This window comes from Danio rerio, chromosome 8, assembly GCF_049306965.1.
Source record: "Danio rerio strain Tuebingen ecotype United States chromosome 8, GRCz12tu, whole genome shotgun sequence".
Classification (NCBI taxonomy): Eukaryota; Metazoa; Chordata; class Actinopteri; order Cypriniformes; family Danionidae; genus Danio; species Danio rerio.
Window position 1 is genome coordinate 61,755,459 of NC_133183.1, and position 16,714 is coordinate 61,772,172.

Sequence of the window (16,714 nt, forward strand, 5' to 3'; positions counted from 1 at the left end):
AATATTTCTTACTGCAATGCTTCATTTTTGTTTGATGCAAACTATACAAATATTTTTCATAAAGTAACAGACTTTTTATAGCAGATAACCTACATTCATGCACATTCAAGGCAGCATCATAATGAGAAATGGAATTCATTGTTACTATTATTGTCATTTTCATCATCATTAATATTCTATAGTCTAATTATTAGACATTCATTTTGGAATTATTGCACACAAATATCAATGTCTTCACAGCATTAGTTAGATAGTTGTTTCTGGTTTTTGTCAGTCCTATTGATGTTGTTTTAAAATACAATAAATCCCTTAAAAAGCAATTTGCAGCGGTGCTCAATCATTTTTGGTGGGTGCTCCTAAATTTTTTCTGGTGCTCCTAAATTTATTTTGGTGCTCCTAAATATTTGAAGTTGGGAGCACCGGTGCTACCAAGTAAAAAAGTTAATTTTGAGCCCTGTGTAGCTTTTGAAGTTTACTGTTGCCCTAAAAAACAAAACAAAATAGCTATAAAAAACATGTAAAAAAAACGTAGGAACTAGTTTTTAAAACCTTGACTTTTCCCACCCACAATAAACCTTGAAACCAACTATTGAACGCTGCATTCAAATGTCAAGCGCAGGTTCTGTTCGGCTCACCTTGATGTGTTTGTTGCTGGAGTCTCTGAGCAGCGGGTTGGGCAGTCCAGCGCTGTGTTTCCTCCAGCAGTTGAACAGATCCAGCACCACTCCAGAAAGACCCGCAGGCCATTCCTCCAGAAACTTCTGCCCCACCGCCTTCAGATAGTATATCATCAGCTCCAGGATCCCGCCGTTCTGCATATTGGCCATCAGGAAGGCATGCACTTCACTGCGCTCTAAGGAACCGACGGAAAAAAATCAGAAGGAGGGCAGAAAGAAGTGAAGCAGTGAACAAATCAGGGTTCCCACACTTTGATGAACAGCAGATTCAAGGTCTTTTAAAAGCACCATTAATTGTATGTAGTACCATGAATGTCCTTACACCGTATTTAACATTTCACTTACACTTAATATTTACAACTGTCAGAGCTATTTGTAAAAATGTTCAAGCTAATTTAAGAACTTGTTGAATTTGACACTGGTAATATTCAAATGCGGTTTCTGCAGTGCTGAAAAAATGTGCATTATTTGTCAGTGTTATTGCACAAGATTTAAAGTTAGGATTTTTAATTTAAGAAGTTACCCAACACTAGTTATCCACAACTATAAGGTTTAATACTACCTAAATAGACCACGGTTTAATGTAGTAAACACTAGAGTATTATTTTGTACCATTACTATGTATTTTAACAGTTTGGCTAATAGTTAATACAACAGTTTACTGCATGGTCATTAGCAAAATGTTATAAATACTATGATATTTAGAGTGTCATACAAAATGTTGCTGAAAAAATTTGCTACGGAGATTCCCAGCTCTGGGTTGCAGCTGGAAGGGCATCTGCTGCGTAAAACATATACTGGAAAAGTTCATTCCGCTGTGGAGACTCCTGGTGAATAAAGGGATTAAGCCAAAGGAAAATGAATGAATGAATGAATAGTTTAAGGAGCTGTAAGTTTTTTCATTCTGTTTTTGATCATGCATTTATTTCAAGCACTTTCGAAGACGTGTTTGTTTTTAAGTACTTTCCAGGCCTTGATTGCATATGTCTGAAATTTAAGTACTTTCAAGAACCCTGTGAAAGCCTCGGTTTCTGTACCTGACTCCATAGAGACAATGTAATTGGAGGAGTTGGATCCATGGTTCAACTGGGAATCGGGTTTGATGCCACATTGAGAATCCATGTTACTGAGACTTTCTTCATCTTCATCATCTTCAAACTTTTTTAATCTGAAAATGAAAATAATTATGTCAACAAGAGCTTCTGGTACAGGAGGTCTTACTATGCTTTTTACACTTTCAATTTCCCTCAAAAAGGCTGTTACTCATGGAGCCAGATTAGTCTAAAAAAATACATTTACAATTCACAATTAAAAAAGTCATTTTAAATTCAAAACACAATTAGTAAATGCGCAAATCCAATTCGTAAATTCAAAACAATTCGTAAATGCGCAAATCTGATTCGTAAATACAAAACATAATTCATAAATGCGTAAATCCAATTCGTAATTTCAAAACACAAAACGTAAACTCCCAAATCCAATTTGTAAATGACCTAATCCAATTCGTAAATGCAAAATACAATTTGTAAATGCGCAAATACAATTCGTAAATACAAAACACAATTCATAAATGCGCAAATCCAATTCATAAATTTAAAACACAATACGTAAACTCCCAAATCCAATTTGTAAATAACCTAATCCAATTCGTAAATACAATACACAATTCATAAATGTGTAAATCCAACTCGAAATTCAAAACACAATTCATAAATGCGCAAATCCAATTCGTAAATACCTAATACAATTTGTAAATACAAAACACAATCCGGAAGTGCTCAAATCCAATTCGTAAATTTAAAACACAATTCTTAAACGCCCAAATTCAATTCGTAAATTCAAAACAATTCGTAAATGCGCAAATCTGATTCGTAAATACAAAACACAATTCATAAATGCGTAAATCCAATTCGTAATTTCAAAACACAATACGTAAACTCCCAAATCCAATTTGTAAATTACCTAATCCAATTCGTAAATTCAAAACACAATTTGTAAATGCGCAAATCCAATTCGTAAATTTAAAACACAATGCGTAAACGCCTAAATCCAATTTGTAAACGCCCAAATCCAATTTGTAAACGCCCAAATCCAATTTGTAAATGCCCTAATCCAATTTGTAAATACAAAACACAATTCGGAAGTGCGCAAATCCAATACGTAAATTTAAAACACAATTCTTAAACACCCAAATTCAATTTGTAAATTCAAAACACAATTCATAAATGCACAAATCAAATTCGTAAATTCAAAACACAATTCATAAATACGCAAATCCAATTTGTAAATTCAAAACACAATTCATAAAACGCCCAAATCCATTTCGTAAATACAAAACAGAATTCAGAAATGCGCAAGTCCAATTCATAAATACAAAACACAATTCATAAACGGCCAAAAAAAAAACTTTAAAAACACACAAAATGATAAATATTCACTCTTTTTTGGTTAAACTTTGCAATGACAATGTGATCTGAAATGTGTATATAATAATCCTGACTGTGTTTTTTCCATTTTGTGGATATATTTCCCATACTTTTTGTATGCTAAATATGGATGGTCATTGCTAAAACACACACTTTCTGGAGCACAATTTGGTGTAATGAGTTTTCACAGTGGGTGGATTCACTCACTGAGACAAAACAAAAATAGAAACCATGTGACCGACATCAACATCTACTGTATTGCTTGACACAGACACAGCAGGTTGGAACAAAAACCCCAGATTAGATGAATAATTCCCACCTGGAGGGCAGGAATTTGAGCAGGAGCTCCTGGAAGTCGATCTTCTCTTCTTTCTTGCATTTGGTGTTGCGAACGCGTGCCGAGCGTCTCTTCGCCGTCTCTACGGTGTCCTCGATCACACGCTTCCTCTTGGTGCCTTTTTTCACTTTATCATCCAGAGCTGTGGAAGAAACAACAGTGAGATCATAACGTTAATACCTGACTTATATAAGCAGAGGGAAAAAAGTGAGGGTGTGTATTCACAACAAACAAATGCATGAGGTGGTGACTGAGTGTGGAATCATGGGAGTTGTGATCTTCCACACTACACCAATAGGTAGACTTTAAACCATTTTTAGGAAATTTAATACTAGCGTTAAATTTGCTTACCACTATGTGTGGACTTGACCAGTGTTTCCCAACCCTGTTCCTGGAGGCACACCGTCAGTACATATTTTGGAGGTCTCCCTTATCTAACCCACTAATTTTAGGTTTTGGAGTCTCTTCTTATGTCCTGATGAGTTGGTTTAGGTGTGAAACACTGCACTAGACATATGTCGATATTCGAGTGTTTATTGTGATAATGAACATGCCAGTATTGATATTGTGGACACTTCTAAATACAGAGGTGGCCTGTTGCTTGAGAATTTGTATCCGCCATCGTCTGTTTGCACGCATAGTGTAAGAAATTAACTAGTGTCGTCATGTTACTGAAATTTGGAACCAATCGATACTGAAATATTAAAAATATCTAATTCCTGCTAACATTTGTGCTGTTGAGCGTGTTCTTAAACAGCGCTGATTAGCCATTGTGTTTAGGTGCTCAACAGAAATGACTGGGATTGGCCGTGAAGGTCATCAGTTAACCGAACTCAGCACTGTTGACTGAGTGCAACCACAGATACAGGGACTCTGGAGCGTTTTACACCCCATTCACACGAGGGGAATTGCATTGTGGATCCGTCGGCACCGCTTCAGAGGCGTTGCTTGCTGCGGAAGTTGGGACTAGCTCAATTTTTCAAGCGCCGGCGGAAGCGTCAGCCAATCAGATCGCAGTATGTAAATACACCTGCTAGACAGTGGCTATTGCCGACTGAATTTCATTTGCTGACGCTGCGATGACGATCGCTTTAGCCCCAACTTCAGACACGCCTTCAGTCAAGCATTGACGCTGAAGCCCAGTGTGAATGGGGCGTTAAAGCCGTGATTCATCAGTGGATCGCTTGTATGTCAGCTTGTAGACAAACCAGCTGATCACTGGGACTCTGAAACACTCCAGTGAGAGTACCAAATTACAGTATCGTACAACTCTAAAATGAACTTGTCGCAAAATAAAATAACGAAAAGCCCAGAATCACATATAGTGCCATGACGAACACGAACTGCTTTAGCGTGAAATGCCAGAGGAAACTATTATTGAATGCTGACGTAACCATTGACTGACCTGCAGAGTTCCCAGCAGTGTCCTCAACAGCAGACGCAGCAGTGGTGGTTACTGTGGTTGTGGTTGTGATCTCGATCACGTTCTGGTTCAGCGGGACTCCTCCAGCAACAGTGATGGCTTGGAGCAGCAGCTCAGGGCACGGGGGCAGACTGGCGCTCGGGCTGCTGGGGGCTGGAGGAAGGACGACCGGCGCTGGAGGGTCAGAGATTGGCACAGTGGGCTGAGGAGGGTCAGACGGAGCAGCAGCAGCAGCGGGCACTGGAGCACTGATGGGCATCTGCAGAAGGCAGTCTGGGTCACGGTACATGGACAAATCAATCCGACGGCCAAAGTCAGGCCGAGGCACCAGACAAGCGTTCTGGTGTTTGTACATGGCCAGGAAACTCTCTCCCACACTCTTCCACCTATACAAAGACCAAGATTAGCATTCACTATTTAAGGGCACAGGAACACTTTGACAAATAGAGGTGCTCCAATCAAGATTTTTGAGGCCGATCATCGATCGCTTAAAGGCATATCAGCCGATGCCGATCAACAATTAAAGGGTCTAATTGAAGCCTTTTATTAATCATGTTTTTATAAATGTATATTACAAATATTATATGACAACTGAATTAGAATAAGGCTGTAGCTAAAATGTCCTTTATACTTTTAATTAATAAGAAAGAAATGATTACAATTGTTATTATTACAATTACATATATTTAATAGAAAACATAAGGGTAGGCTACAGCTGCACCTCTTTCGAAGATATATGTATCACAGAAATAATATTAAAGATGTTGTTGTTAATATTATTACTAGTAGTAATAGTAGTCTACTACTACACTGTAGTTCGTACTGTTCAATTCAGCTCGACGATTTGCACATACAAAACTATCTGTGCAAAACTATTAGTGTAAACAGGGCCTGAAGCAGCTAATATTAAAGGTGCAGTAGGTGATCTGCCAAAAAGCTAACCGCTTAGCATATTATCTTTGGATGGCGGGGAGGGACTGTGATTCAAAGCCACACCTCCTAAAATCGCGAGCGCGCGCACCGCGTCACAACAGCCAACAGACAACCCACTAGTTCATGTCATTCGCCAGTTAGTTAGTGCCAGCGCCGTGCAGGAATTACATGAAATACTTTGCCACACTTACATGTTATTTCAGAGCGAATATTCAGAGTAGCGGTAAACAGTATAGGAAGGCTGTCATTGTTCAAAAATGACCCAATGTGAATATAAAAGCAACTTCAGCTCAGTAAAGCAGGCTAGGTGAAATAGCGCTATTTACTGGTGTTTTGTTGTTAAACTAAATATAAATCTACATTATAGATGCTGTCAAAGAACCTTATGAAACTGAAAATAATAAAAAAAAATACATATAAACACATTTAGATCATTTACTGTAATCATTAATATTGGACTGTGAAGAGACTTTCAACCAGCACAACAACAAATGTTTCTGAAGACAATCACCTACTGCACCTTTAACTTACAGTGACGAGGTGCAGGTGCTGAATAGCCACTAAAACATTTCAGCTGCTGTCTGGGCCTTCCATGTCTTTCTACATCTCCCTTTCTTCATGTGTTCAATACCTTTTCCATGCGTCGTTTCAGTGTTCCACCCATAACTTAATTTCTAAAATAATTAGTTTGGATGTCATTGTATGTATGGATTAGTTTAGCTGTTACTGACATCTGTTGAAAATGTCAAGTTAACAGCACCTTTAGAAATATGAGATTAATAATGAGAATGTTCAATACATGGTTCTTACGCCTGTACTAAAGTCAATTTCAAGCACTTTCCGGGTGCATTTGTAAACTTTACCAGCGTGGCAAATTACTAATTTACCTACACATACATACTTCACTACCTTATATCAGATGCTATTTGTTAAAGTATAATATATATGACACCTAAGATAGAAGTAGTTAAGCTTTACATAACAAGATTAAATGAACAAATATAAATTACTTATATTACTGAATATTATATATATATATTAGGGATGGGAAGATTAACCGATATGTATCGATACGCGGTCATGCGCGTGCACGATGCGAGTGCATCGGTTGAGCAGCAGAGGATGAATGAAATTTTGGAAGCAAATCGAGATGCATCGGTTTTTGCGAGATGCATCGATTTTTCCGAGATACAGCTTATATTTTTAATATAGAATGTATTTTTTATTTATTAACAAGTGTTGTCAACCTGTTTTTGGCGCATAATTTAATCGACCTACATAAAGTAAGCCTTAGCAACGGATTTGCGGATGTGTACACTTTCACTACAACTCAGTGTATCAGGTGTGCGGATGAAGCTAGTGGTGCGCCCTCAGAAAGCGCGAGAAGCAAAACAAACATATTCCCCACTGAGTTTTAAATCTAAAGTATGGCAACATTATGGATTTAAGGATGGACGACATGACAGGACAGATGCAATTTGCAAAATGTGCCACGCATCTGTAAAATACGCGGGCAGTACGACTAATCTGATATCTCACTTGAAGCGGCGCCACGGTGTTGTTGTGAAAGCATCTTCCAGTGTTTCTGCATCCCCGGCTTTCGCACTGCTTCAACCAGTTCCAAAAGTGGTGAGAAAAGCATTGCAAGTTTTTTTTTCCATGCGCAACAGTTCTGCTCGCTCTACGCCAATAACGAATGCTATTGCATTGTTCATCTGCAAAGATATTCAGCCTAGTGTCACGGAGAACGAAGGTTTTAAACACCTCCTCCTGTTAATTTTTATTTAATTATAATAATAATAATAATAATAATAATAATAATGATAAAAATAATTGGGTGTCACGGTGGCACAGTGGGTAGTTTGACCACCTCACAGTAAGAAGATTGCTGGTTTGTTATATTTTTATTAGCCTGTTGTTTACAGTGACAGTGATGTTTCAAAGCAGCATAACACTGCTAGTTCACCACCTTAAGTTTTGAATAATCAGTGGCAAAATATCTTTGTAAAACTTGTTTTCATAGTTGAAAAGTTAAATCACAATTCTTGTTGTGCAATGCTAAATTTATTTATGTTGAAAGAGTGCAAATATATACATATTTTTTTAATATATATTGCACTTATACATTCTGTTTATCTTGAAAATACTTAAATAATATGTGCTATAGGTTCTAAAATGGCCCTCTACTGTACACTCTGGCTCTGAGAGAAGAGCCAGTTTGTAAAAAAAAGTCTTGGTTTTGCTTGGTTTATAAATAATCAAACTCATTCAATGGCACAGCATCCTCTTTCACATCATCTCATAAACTTGATCTAATTAGTTAGTGCTGAAATATCGCATCGTATCGTGATATGGGTGTGAATCGTATCGTGTTGCATCGCAATATGTCACAAATGTATCGCTAATATATCGGATCGTATTCTTTGTATCGAGATGCGCATCGGATCGGCATTAAAGCTTAGATGCCCAACCCTAATATATATATATATATAATATATATATAATATATATATAATATTCAGTAATACAAGTAATTATATATATGTATATATATATATATATATATATATATATATACTGAATATATTTATCATATCTTTACAGTAATTTAGACCATATAAATGCAGCCTCTGTCATTTCAGATGTATTTCTTTCAGAACTCTGTGCTAATTTTATGCCATTTTTCTTTTACCTTAAAACAACAACATAAAGTAAGATGAATTCCTATGGCTTGGGCTTACGTGAAGTACTTAATGGGCTGAACCAGTTGCAGATCAGCTACTGGATGGCGTGTGAGTTTGGCCTGTCTCTGTCTCCTGAGCTCCAGCGCCTCCTCTACAATACTGTGAGCTTCCTCCTCATCTACATCCACATACTGCAGTGAGATATCACTAGAAGAGGTAGAAAAACAGACATAAATGAACACTAGATTTGCAGCCAACAGGACAAATATTGGATGCCCAGATGAAGGAGAGTGCAAAAACGAGCATACAGTTTGGAGAACATCTTCATGGAGTCTCGTCTGAGGCAGGGCTGCTCTTGGAAGATCTTCTCTTTCAGCACTCGGCCTTTACTGTAGCCTGAGTCCTTCTCCAGAGCCTTACAGATGTAGTACAGACAACCTGCAGGACACAGAACACAAGGTTTTAAATTAGCTTGAACTTTATTTCTTACAGCTCTATCTGGCGCAAAGCATATATATACATAATACATATACATATATATATATATATTCATTCATTCATTTTCTTGTCGGCTTAGTCCCTTTATTAATCTGGGGTCGCCACAGCGGAATGAACCGCCAACTTATCCAGCAAGTTTTTACACAGCGGATGCCCTTCCAGCCGCAACCCATCTCTGGGAAACATACACATACACTCATTCACACACACACTCATACACTACGGACAATTTAGCCTACCCAATTCACCTGTACCCCATGTCTTTAGACTGTGGGGGAAACCGGAGGAAACCCACGTGAACACAGGGAGAACATACAAACTCCACACAGAAACGCCAACTGAGCTGAGGTTCGAACCTGCGACCCAGCGACCTTCTTGCTGTGAGGCGAACGTGCTACGCACTGCGCTGCCAAATATATATACACACACAAATAACACTACAGAGTAAAATGAATGGTATAGAGAACGAATGTATCAAAAAACATTCAATAAAATAGTAGGGATTGACAGGATTTTAGGCATTTTTGATTTTCAGACGAAAGAAAAAACATAAGGGCAGAAAAATATGAGCCAAAAAAAGACTATGCAACACCATACTGGAAACCAGCATCCACACAAACAACATACGGACAGGACATTTCTATGTTGTATACTTGTTCCTGCTGTTTGCAATAGTGCTACTGTGCTATCATAGCAACGCTGGTATAATGATGCCTTTCTACTCATTCACGGTCAATAAAATGTGGTTAAGTCATTTTTAACATCAGCATAATGTAAGCTATTGAGACACATTCAAAATCAACTTTACAAAATCACCTGATCTTATTTTGTTGCATTCAGAATTTTTGGTTTCATCCCAGTAACTTAATTTCAGCGCATCTTCATTAAAAAGCAAATGCATTTATATTAAAATAATGATACTAAACTATAATTAGATCATTAACATGTTTTAAGCATGTTTAATAATTTTTTATTTCTGACAGGAATAAAATTAGAATAATATTTACTTTACTTTTTTTTACATTTTTAAATCGATTTCAATTGACGTAGACATGGGTTTCGATCAGTGTCCATGTTAATGCAGTAATAAAGTATGTGAATAATGTAGGCCTTCATGATTAATCGTCTTTAAACTGGAAAAGGGTATGCTATCGAAAATTTCGATGCGCTATCAAATATGGTAAATAGTATATTGTTTTTAAAAGTTCTGATAGTTCGAAAGCACATTATCCTGAACAATGAGAAAAATGCAAAACAATCTGAATGTAAAGGTTATATTTATTTTATATATATATATATATATATATATATATATATATATATATATATATATATATATATATATATATATATATATATATATATATACACACACACACACACACGCATACATACAGACATACATACATACATACATATTGTAGGAGCCTATATGTTGACTTGAATGTAATTTGGGCTGTCACCACTTGGGGGCAATATGTGCACATAGGGTTTTAAAGTCGGTGTTTCTTGCATGAGAGAAGAAGACTTGAGGAAGGGAACGCATGCAGTTTTTACCACACCAAACTCACACACCTTTGAGGTCGCTAAAGGGTTCAACATTATTAATTGCAAGTATGTATTTATAATAAGCAAAATAAAGTGAATTTAAACTTGAAGAGGAAGCAAGACTGGACATTGGTTGTGTGCGTAAAAACGTGCGTTGAGATGCCAAGCCTTCGACATTAAGCTGCTGCAACACATATATATATATATACCTATGGGCAGTGTTGGACAGCACCGTCGCTACAAGTAGTGACACTACTAGCTTAACTACATTTCTCAGTAGCGTGGCGGTAGCATTGCTACTATCTTAATCAAATAGCTTTTCAGTAGTGAAGATATTTTATTAGTCAAGTAGCGCAGTAGCGTCCACACAAGCTACATTTACCGATCGCAGATCAATAAGTGGCGGCACAGACATTCACAGAGCTGTGATGCCGGTGTCTAGCTGATGAGAGTAAATACATATTATGGTGAGAATGTCGATTTCTTCTTCGTCTTCTTTTACGGTGTTCGACAACAAAGTTTTTGGTGCGTTACTGCCACCTCTGGTGAAACTTGCTTGATGGAAAGATGACTGAGGAAGAAGAGTTATTTCTAAAGCAGGATTTCCTCGTGACCCTACCTCGAGAAGTACGTTACGATGCAATAACCTAATTTCTGATGCTGTGCTCAAAAAATAAAATCATTTAGTATATATATATGTATGTATATATATGTGTATATATGTATTTATATATATATATATATATATATATATATATATATATGAGCAATATCAGGCGAGTTGCAGTGCAATATAGCTGTATAACGGCACTGGTGGGAGGGAACTATTTGAAATTGAAAATAGTCACATTTATCGGTAGGGGTGAAAACACTAGCTGTGCATATACCTTATTAGATTTTTTCTCCTAATCGTGCAGCCCTAAAAAAAATAGATTATAGATACTCACAGCTGTAGTCACTGAGCGCGTACAGGACTGTGATGAGGCTGTCCAGACACGGCCAGTGCTCCGGGTTACAGTGTAAGCCCACCTCAAACGCATGCCGGGCCAGAGGCATGCTGACCTTCCTCAACGCCAGCTTTCCCATCTTATACCACATGTTGACATCGGTGGAGTCCAGCATGACAGCCTGCAGACAGACAAACAGTGAGCAAACTGAGTGTTCAGCGCATCTTTCTGTTACAGTCGAGGAGTGAACGCTATAATAACATACTGAAATTCATTCATTCATTTTCTACCACTTTTCCGGGGCCGGGTCGCGGAGGCCCAAACTTCCCTCTCCCCAAACACTTCCTCCAATTCTACGGGGGGATCCCAAGGCGTTCCCAGGCAAGCCGAGAGACATAGTCCCTCTAGCGTGTCCTGGGTCTTCCCTGAGGTCTCTTTCCGGTGGGACATACCTGGAACACCGCCCTAGGTAGGCGTCCAGGAGGCATCCGAAACAGATGCTCAACCCACCTCAGATGACTTCTCTCAACGTGGAGGAGCAGCGGCTCAACTCAGAGCTCCTCCCGGGTATCAGAGCTCTTCATCCTATCTATAAGGGTGTGCCCTGCCACCCTGCGAAGGAAACTTATTTCAGCTGTTTGTATCCGAGATCTTGTCCTTTCAGTCATGACTCAAAGCTCATGACCATAGGTGAGAGTAAGAACGGACATTGACTGGGAAGTCAAGAGCTTTGCCTTTCAACTCAGCTCCATCTTTACCAGTACATTGACCACATTACTGCTGCCGCCGCACCAATCCACCTGTCAATCTCATCCTTCCCTCAATCGTAAACAAAGCCCAGAGATACTTGAACTCCTCCACATGGGGTAAGGACTTTCCTCCAAGATGGCAAACCACCTGTTTCTAGTGGAGCACCATGGCCTCGGACTTGGAGGTGCTGGTTCTCATCCTAGCCGCGTCACACTCTGCAACTAACCACCCTAGTGCATGCTGAAGGTCCATGTCTGAAGAAGCCAACAGAACAACATCGTCTGCGAATGACAGAGATTAAAAAATTCTGTAGTCCGAACCAGACCCCCTTCAGCCAAGGCAGAGTCCAACGTGCACTGGAAACAAGTCTGACTTATTGCCGGCAATGCAAACCAGAGTCCTACTCTGTTCATACAGGAACAAGGCGGCCCTTAACAGAGCGCCTCTGACCCAATACTCCCAGAGCACCCTCCATGGAATGCCACAAGGGACACGGTCAAATGCCTTCTCCAAGTCCACAAAACACATGTGGACTGGTTGAGCATACTGAACCCTCGAGCACCCTGGTGAGGTTATAGAGCTGGTCCAGTGTACCACAGCCTGGACGAAAACCGAAATCAAATCGTTTATTTCGCATATTGGGCATCACGGTGGCGCAGTTGGTAGCATGATCGGCTCACTGCGAGAAGGTCACAGCAAGAAGCGAGCAGGTCTTTTATCTATTTCTTACCTGTACATAGAAGTCCATGGCGGTGTCCAGATCATCTTTGAGCACAGCCAGACTGGCTAGGTTTTTATAGGTGGAGTACTTTAACATCAGACCAGGATGCTTGAGTCCAACCTTCTCATCTTCAGATGCTACAGCCTGGTGCATGAAGATGAAAAAAAATTAGCAATCAACAAAATCAAAATCTAACAGAGCAATGTAGTCAAACGACAGGTACTCTGGATGTCCTGCTGATGTTATGATGCTGTACCTCTTTAAGCAGCGGCGTCTTGAGGAGCTCATGATAGGCTTTGGCAGATTCGTCAAACTTGTCGTGTTTCTGCAGATCAAGAGCTTTATGGTACAGAGCAAACGCTTCCGCCTCCTGAAACACAAATGAGAAGAAAACAGTTGATTACATTCAACTCTCTTATTATAAAGCATACCGCATACAAAGTAAGATACTCTGACGAATGTTGGAAATGAACGTGGATACCCATAGTTGGAAAAATAATAATAATCATGACGTCAATGCTATTAGTATATCAGTATATCTTGCTTTGTGTTCAACAGAAGTTATATATCAAGATATTTTAGATTTTCTTTAGCGAGCAGAAGATGTTTTAGGATGATTGTGCAAATGTGCACCTATATCTATAAATATAACTGTGTATCTATTCCATAAAGTCTACTTGCAACAATAATGTATTAACATTTTGCTTTAAAGAGTTAAATAAATGTTTCATTTCAACAAAAGTGTGGCTATTGTTTCCATGTAAAACTTTAAAGCACAATATGAAACATACAAAAGAAAATGCCTTCACGAGGAAGGAACTTTTTGAAAGCATCTCACCTGGGCTTCCTTAGTTTGACCGGGTTTAGTGCTTCTGAAAGCATCTTCATGTTCATCCGCAGCCTGAGATGCCGCGTTCAGAGCCGCGATACGGATCTGTGATACGAGATACATACAGTAAGTGAATGGACAGAGGGATGGATGTATGTACGGATGGATGAACGGATGGATGAATGAATGAATGAATGAATGAATGGATGGATGGATGGATGGATGGATGGATGGATGATTGAATGAATGGATGGATGGATGGATAGATGAACGGATGAATGTATAAATGAATGAATGAATAAATGAATCAATTAATTAATGAAAGAGTGAATGAAAGCATGGATGAATGAATTGATGCATGTATGAATGAATGAGTGGCTGGATGGATGGATGGATGGATGGATGGATGGATGGATGGATGGATGGATGGATGGATGGATGGACGAATGAATGAACAAACTCTACAGATTAACAGAAATTGGTCAAATGATGGATTGATGCATGAATGGATAGAGGAATTAATGTATTAATGAAAAATGAATGAATGAATTGATGTATGAATGAATGTATAAATGAATGTATGAACGCATGGATGAATTGATTAATGTATAAATGAATGAATGAATGAATGAATGAATGAATGAATGAATGATTGAATGAATGGATGGATGGATGGATGGATGGATGGATGATTGAATGAATGGATGGATGGATGAACGGATGAATGTACAAATGAATGAATGAATAAATGAATCAATTAATTAATGAAAGAGTGAATGAAAGCATGGATGAATGAATTGATGCATGTATGAATGAATGAGTGGCTGGATGGATGGATGGATGGATGGATGGATGGATGGATGGATGGATGGATGGACGAATGAATGAACAAACTCTACAGACTAACAGAAATTGGTCAAATGATGGATTGATGCATGAATGGATAGAGGAATTAATGTATTAATGAAAAATGAATGAATGAATTGATGTATGAATGAATGTATAAATGAATGTATGAACGCATGGATGAATTTATTAATGTATAAATAAATGAATGAATGAATGGATGGATGGATGGATGGATGAATGGATGAAAAAAAATGAATTAACTAATAGGGTGAATAAATGGATGGATGGATGGATGGACGGATGGATGGACGAATGATTGAACAAGCTCTACAGACTGACATAATCTGGTCAAATGATGGATGGATGGAGGAATGGAGGGATGAATGAAAAAATGAATGAATAGATTTATGAACGATGAAAGTATAAATAAATGAATATATGAATGAGTGGATGAATGGATGAAAGAATACATTGATGGGGTTTAAATGAATGCATTATTGAATGGATGGATGGATGAATGTATAAATGAATGAACATAAATGAACGAATTAATGGATGATGGATGAATAAATGAATAAATAAATTAGCTCTACAGACTAATAGAAACCGGTCAAATGATCATAAGAGGTAGTTAAAATTAATAAAATTCATGCAAATGAACAGAGCGACTTACCATGTTTGTTATTTATTAAAGATCATACAGTCCAACCGTCAGCTTCAGCAGAACTGCAAAACAACAATTAAAATAAAACTGAGGTAAAGTTGGTTTTAAGTTTGCTCATTCAGACTTTCTCCTCAATAATACATTTTCAGAAATGTATTATTTGCCAAATCTAAACAGGGATGTCATATTAGCAGCCAATGACTAGCAACAGTCAATTAAACAGTGCTAATGTTGTTTTGAAGTCCTACTTAATGGTTAATGATAATAAATAAGCGCTAGTTTAGAAGAGATCACAACACTTCTCTCTCTCTAACTTTCTTGCCAAATATTCAAAAATGTCAATCCAAACAAATCACGTAAACTTATTAAAAATATTATTATTTTACATGTGAGGAACTGCTGGAAGAGTGTTGTTTTATTGCAATTTTGTACCGCACGGCAAAATGGAGAAAAAAAAACTTCACATTTCACAAATCCTACATGACGGTTATAGTTTGATTGCGGTGTTTACATGTCTGTATTGTACTTTAATAACGCGACTAAAATTGCCATACTCCACGTCTTATTAGTTCGATTATGACTTAAGTCGAATTAAGGTAATCAAAAATCGCTGTTTATATGGTAGACTCCTAATCAGAGTATTGTCTTAATCGTATTAAAATCGGATTATTGGTGTCCATGTCAACGTACGCACTGTTTATCACGCTACTTTGAATATTCGGTCTGAAATATCGTGTAAGTGTGACGTCACAACACCATTAGCGCTATTTAATTGGCTCTGAACAATGTTGTACTTTAGTCATTGGCTGCTAATATGATTTCTCTATTAAGATTTTTTTCTGATATTATATTATTAAGGAGAAAGTGTGAATGTGCGAATATAAAACCAACTTCAGCACAATCTTACAATTCACTTCAACCGCAGATGTTTTCCCCAGTAATAGTGCAAAATAAATTCCCAATGTTTACTCTTTTCCCCAAACTGCGTGTTATAGATGCTAACTTCTAAACAACGTAAAAAAACGTTCAGTGTTCTTTGGGAGCCTGTTATTGATTCCAATGAGACATTTCACTGTTAGCTTGATACATAAATAAAACACTTTGAGCAAATATATCTAACGCTTCGTAAACATCAAAACAGCGGTGCTGTAGCAACAGCATATATACAGGCATATACAGTTTAATGAGTCTGTTTATGAAACCTTTTCAATAACAACATGCTAACAATGCTAGCAGCTGCAGCACAGCTGACCTCTCAAGGCTCCTGCTTTTCTATTTAACGCGCAATTTCCTTAAACTTGACAAATGTGTGATGTTTATGCAGCGGGTTGGGCTGTAAAGTTGTGTGTTGTTGTGTTTGCATGTGCATTGTTTTGATTGAGAGCTCTTTCTTACCAGCTGAACGCATGATCTTCTGCTCGGAAAGTC

At 37.9% G+C, this 16,714-nt stretch overlaps 1 protein-coding gene across 8 annotated transcripts in view; it reads right to left on the minus strand.

The window, feature by feature from the left end:
• The window catches only part of cabin1 (calcineurin binding protein 1), a 155,250-nt gene extending 138,536 nt beyond the window's left edge, over positions 1 to 16,714 (minus strand). For all 8 annotated transcript variants that reach the window (XM_073911254.1, XM_073911252.1, XM_073911250.1 and 5 more), the window contains exons 1-12: positions 16,682 to 16,714; positions 15,296 to 15,348; positions 13,783 to 13,878; positions 13,201 to 13,314; positions 12,954 to 13,088; positions 11,474 to 11,654; positions 8,789 to 8,918; positions 8,538 to 8,687; positions 4,846 to 5,249; positions 3,423 to 3,582; positions 1,715 to 1,845; positions 636 to 853 (exon numbers count right to left, since the gene is read on the minus strand). In XM_073911254.1, coding sequence (XP_073767355.1) covers positions 636 to 853; positions 1,715 to 1,845; positions 3,423 to 3,582; positions 4,846 to 5,249; positions 8,538 to 8,687; positions 8,789 to 8,918; positions 11,474 to 11,654; positions 12,954 to 13,088; positions 13,201 to 13,314; positions 13,783 to 13,878; positions 15,296 to 15,298 — 1,722 coding nt within the window. In that variant the 5' untranslated portion in view covers positions 15,299 to 15,348; positions 16,682 to 16,714. The remainder of the gene's footprint in view (positions 1 to 635; positions 854 to 1,714; positions 1,846 to 3,422; positions 3,583 to 4,845; positions 5,250 to 8,537; positions 8,688 to 8,788; positions 8,919 to 11,473; positions 11,655 to 12,953; positions 13,089 to 13,200; positions 13,315 to 13,782; positions 13,879 to 15,295; positions 15,349 to 16,681) is intronic.